Source organism: Hibiscus syriacus, unplaced genomic scaffold, assembly GCF_006381635.1.
Source record: "Hibiscus syriacus cultivar Baekdansim isolate YM2019G1 unplaced genomic scaffold, ASM638163v2 tig00005582_pilon, whole genome shotgun sequence".
NCBI classification, from domain to species: domain Eukaryota; kingdom Viridiplantae; phylum Streptophyta; class Magnoliopsida; order Malvales; family Malvaceae; genus Hibiscus; species Hibiscus syriacus.
The window spans coordinates 223,848-228,455 of record NW_024062062.1 but is presented as its reverse complement, the minus strand read 5'-3'; the positions used below and the strand labels follow the sequence as shown (position 1 = coordinate 228,455).

Sequence of the window (4,608 nt, the reverse complement as noted above, 5' to 3'; positions counted from 1 at the left end):
GAGTTGACTCGGTATGAGTTGACTCGATCGAGTTGACTCGACTTTCCAGAAGACTCGACTGGGAATGAGGTCCACACGAGACGGTGGTGCGTGCGATGGCGACAGGGACGGAGAAGGGCGGTCAAACACTCCACGACGCTTCATTCTCTGTTTCCAACCAAAATCAGACCAGATAACAACCCAAATACCGAAATAATAAAGAAAATAAACGGAAACTTACCCTCAACGATGACCGACATAGGCTTCATCGGTGAGGAACACAAATAATTGGGTTTTGGTTGAAAGAGTAGGGGAACTCAGTGGTGAAGGCAGTGAGGTGAAACGACGACAGAATCGATTTAAATCACTTCAAACAGGAGCAACGACGGGGGTGAGGTTTTCAATGAACTTCTCGTAGGTATCCACGACGATCGGCGACGAGTATCGACGAACGATCAGAGGGCTTTTAGTCGGACGGATGTGAGGATCACGACAGGGGAGGTGGTGTGGTCAACAAACCTCGGAAACACCAGTAAATCAAGAAAAACACGAAGGGAAATTTTGATTCTGACGAATGCTCGAAGGTCGATTTATAGCGAAGAACAACATGCCTTGACATTCAGCCACCAGGGATTTGATCGCGACGAGGCTGCGCTTCTATTGGTGGTGGTGGTACACAACATCGCCAGACGAAGATGGGTTTGACGGCGAGGTCGAGCGGCGGCGAATGATTATGATTTGGGGGATTTAAATTTTAGGGTTTAGGTCCATCTTGATTGGAGAATTTGATTTGGGGATTTAAATTTTAGAGCTTAGGTCATTCTAATTAGGGAATTTAATTTGGGGGGGGGGGGTTTAAGATTAGGCTCAGACCACTTATATACTTATACCCGATGTTAGATAAGAAAAAAATGTTATAATATTGATGTATGATGTTGTCTTGATAACCTTCGTAGTTCACGGCCAGGCTCTTATTTGTGAATTAGGGAAGCATGAGACTGATAGAGTTGTATTTAAGTATGTCATGCCTTGGATTATGAATCATGCATATACACCCTGCTTATTATATATTCTGCTATTTGTCAGACTTGATCCACTCGTGTAGTACCGTTATTACAAAATTCAAGCATATGTTTTCTTAAGGGTACAATTAGGGAGTACTTTAATGGGCACATGTATATATAAAGCTCTTACATATAGTTAACATGTTATCCTTGTCATATTTTGGGATTATAGTTATAAACTATTATTATGAAATTTCGTGTTTGTAAATCTTATTTATGTATTTTATGAATTTGATGGATTTTAATTAAATTGAGTGAAATATTTTAGAAATTTTTTCAGTACTGATCGTTTTTAGTGATTTCACGTGACACACTAGAATTATTTAAATTTAGGATATTATATTTATATCGAGTAAAATTTAAACTTAATTTCTAAAATATCATATGGGTCAACCTTACCAACTCCGTCAAGTTCTCATTGACTTATTCACGACAATTTTTGTAGTACATATATTTTAATAATTTCTTATTGCTCACAACATATGCTGCAAATTAATCCAAGGAGTTTCTTCTCATACTTTTTCCGGGTGGAGTTCTATAGTATGCAGGCACAGTTAGGGGGAAGAACATTTGTCTCACTCCTTCAGACCATATAAAGGGAAAAAGAACACTGGATGCAACCTGAAGAACAACAAATAAAGAACAAGCAACATATTAGTATCGGTAGAGAAAATCGTAGACACGACGATTCATATATTCGTATCGTGTTCATGTTACATAAGAACCGTGTCTCGGAGATACCGACCCAAAGGAGTTTAGCTCCATTCCACAAGCGTTTCGGAGTAGGAAACGGAAGTAATAATTGGCCGACGCCGTATATTGCCATGGCAGAGAAATGAAATGCCAAGCTTGATGGACGAGGGCATAAACCAGATAGCATAGCTGATAGTCCATTTGCAAATACACCTCCAAGTCTCAAGTATCCAAAACATGTCTGTTGCATAGAATTCATTGCAGGATCCGACGTGGCACTGAAAACCTTCTGTAGGACATTAGCCAGTGTGTTGATTGTAGATGACATTGGCTGCAGTGCAGTTAAAGTGCAAAACAAAATTATACCGTTTTCATTGCTCTCAAAATGTATTTGAAACATGAAGTCTAGCTTACCTTCCTCAGTGTATAAAAGGACTCGAGATATTTGCAAATGGTGGATGCATCTGATAGATCATGCAAGGGTCTTAGAAGATCCCTCAATAAGATGACATCAGATAATGCAACAGTCATTCCTCCTCCGGTTATAGCATGCCGCATATTGAATGCATCGCCTATCAAAAATGCACCGGGAGTCAGGTGTGGAGCAGCCGCCATGATTTTAATCGGCATCGTTCTTATGTTACCCTTCTTCTCTATTGCAGCAATAAAGGCAGTGTAGAGTTCAGGAAGAACCTGAAATGTATAAATCATATTGTTAGTCCACAGATTCAGCCAATTCCCCTTATGAATCAATAAAAGAACGATCCAAGTACCTTGGGAGCCACTTGAGTTTTCAAATAATGGGACATTTCACCATCCGAAATAGAAGGTAAATTTTGACTAGGAATATCCACCATACAACGAATTTCGGTGCTGCTAATGCGATAAAATAAGATAGGTGCAGGTTCTTCTAATACAAAAGCTGCGTAATTTTCATTAGGAAGCTTACAGTTCGTCAGGACTAAACCAACAAAATAAGAAGGGATATCAACCTGCAGAAATAATCAACACCTTTTATTATATATATATAGAATTTAAAGAACAGTAAGCAGGACTTCCTAAGAATTTGTCACCTTGGGATTGCAGAGAGAGCGTCTCAAATTCGAGAAACAACCATCGCAGACGAAGGTGAGCGAAGCGTAAGCTGTCATCAGTTGACCACTCTTATCTTTGTAGTGCACTCCTTTGACAGTCCCATTTTCTTCAATCAGAGACGTTACAGTCCCTTGTTCAAGGCTGACACTACATTATCATATCATCAAACACATGAAGTTGAAGCTTGTAAATAAAGTAATGATTTCATGCACTATTAGTATGAATGCTGTGACATCTTATGTCGAAACCCTTAAGAAGATTTAAACGAAGTGGATGAAATACTTGTGAAGAGATGCAGCTTTGTTCCTCAACTTTCGAACGAAACGACCATGACGAAAAGTTCTTCCATCCACATGGGGCTGAAACTTTTCCAGAGGAAAAATTACGGAGGCCTCCTTTCCATCCTTGTATAGAATATATCCCGGCATTCGTACAGCATCAATCTCATCGAGACAATCTGCAGTGCAACAGTTAATAGCATAACATTATATTGCTGGCTGCACAAGCTATTTAAGTTTGGGATTTTTCTTGTTTACCCTCTAGCCCCAACTCCATTAACTTGAGGTATCCCCCTGGAATCAGAGCTTCACCGGCGATTCTGTCAGGCGCATTTAAGTCCCTCTCGATCACTCGCACTCGACGTCCATCCTGCAAAATGTAAGCAACATTCGAAGGTTTTATTATTAATAAGTTTCAGGTTCAAATCTTTAGGGAAACAAAGGGAGAAATTGAGATGACGAAACATGGGACCTTTCCAAGAGAATAGGCAAGAGCGGCACCGGCAACTCCGGCGCCGACTATGATAATATCTGTGGTCCCAACAGCCTCGCAGTTTCCATTTCTGTTTACGTAGTTTTCCTTTGGAGCATCCATAGAAGCTGGCCTTTTCAGCTTGCTTAGTCCCCTAAATCTTACTAGAGAATTGTAGTACAGGAAAACAAGCCCCAAGAGAGAAACTATAACACCTGCAACTCCAACTATGTAATGGTTAGCCATTGCATAATGGAATGAATAATCCATAAGAAGAGCTTCAAAGAGGAATGGAATTGGATTTGATTCACAAATGGCTTATCCGTTTGCAGGAACTGCAAGTGACAGAGTAATTTATAGGCTTTTTTGCAAAAATATCACCCGAAGGTGATAATATGTGTGAAAGACACGTATGTTTAAAAAAGTTTTATTTAAATATTTAAAAAATAAATTTAAAAATAATATAAGATTTAAAAATCTCAAGTTCCACCGATGTCGGATACTTAAATTTATACTCAAGTTCTACCGATGTCGAATACTTTCTGAAATACTTGAGATTTAGGTATCTAAAATTTATTTTAAATGTTTTGTTTAGTAATGAAATCTTTAAATCATATATCATTTAGATATTAATTTTTTAAAAATTTAAATATAAAATTTTAAGTTTATTTAAAAAATAATATTTTAAATATATTCATTGAATGATTGAAAACAATATTTATACGTCAAAACCATCTAGCTTGGATCAACACATAGATAAAGGTATGTTTAATATGTCTTATATTTATAGGCTTGTTTAATTGGAAAGTATAAGGAATAATCGTCTAATTTAAGGTTAAAGAACGATAAGAAATAAGTATAATCGAAAATGTGATTAAAAAATACAACTTTTTCGATTAGACAACCTAAAATGTTAAATTTTTCATAATATTTTAAGTTATCAACTTAAAATATTACATTCTTCATAATATTTTCGATTCAACAGAATATATTATAAAAAATTAATATTTTAATTTGTGTTCAATTA

At 37.1% G+C, this 4,608-nt stretch overlaps 1 protein-coding gene across 1 annotated transcript; it reads right to left on the bottom strand.

The window, feature by feature from the left end:
- Positions 1–1,428: 1,428 nt before the first annotated feature.
- On the bottom strand, positions 1,429–3,884 carry LOC120199834 (squalene monooxygenase SE2-like). Its single transcript, XM_039200827.1, has 8 exons — positions 3,582–3,884; positions 3,368–3,479; positions 3,114–3,288; positions 2,810–2,978; positions 2,510–2,728; positions 2,151–2,429; positions 1,789–2,067; positions 1,429–1,664 (listed from the first exon to the last, which is right to left on the bottom strand). Exons 1-8 carry the CDS (start codon positions 3,849–3,851, stop codon positions 1,536–1,538), a joined length of 1,632 nt encoding a protein of 543 aa, XP_039056758.1. The 5' UTR covers positions 3,852–3,884; the 3' UTR covers positions 1,429–1,535.
- Positions 3,885–4,608: the final 724 nt, after the last annotated feature.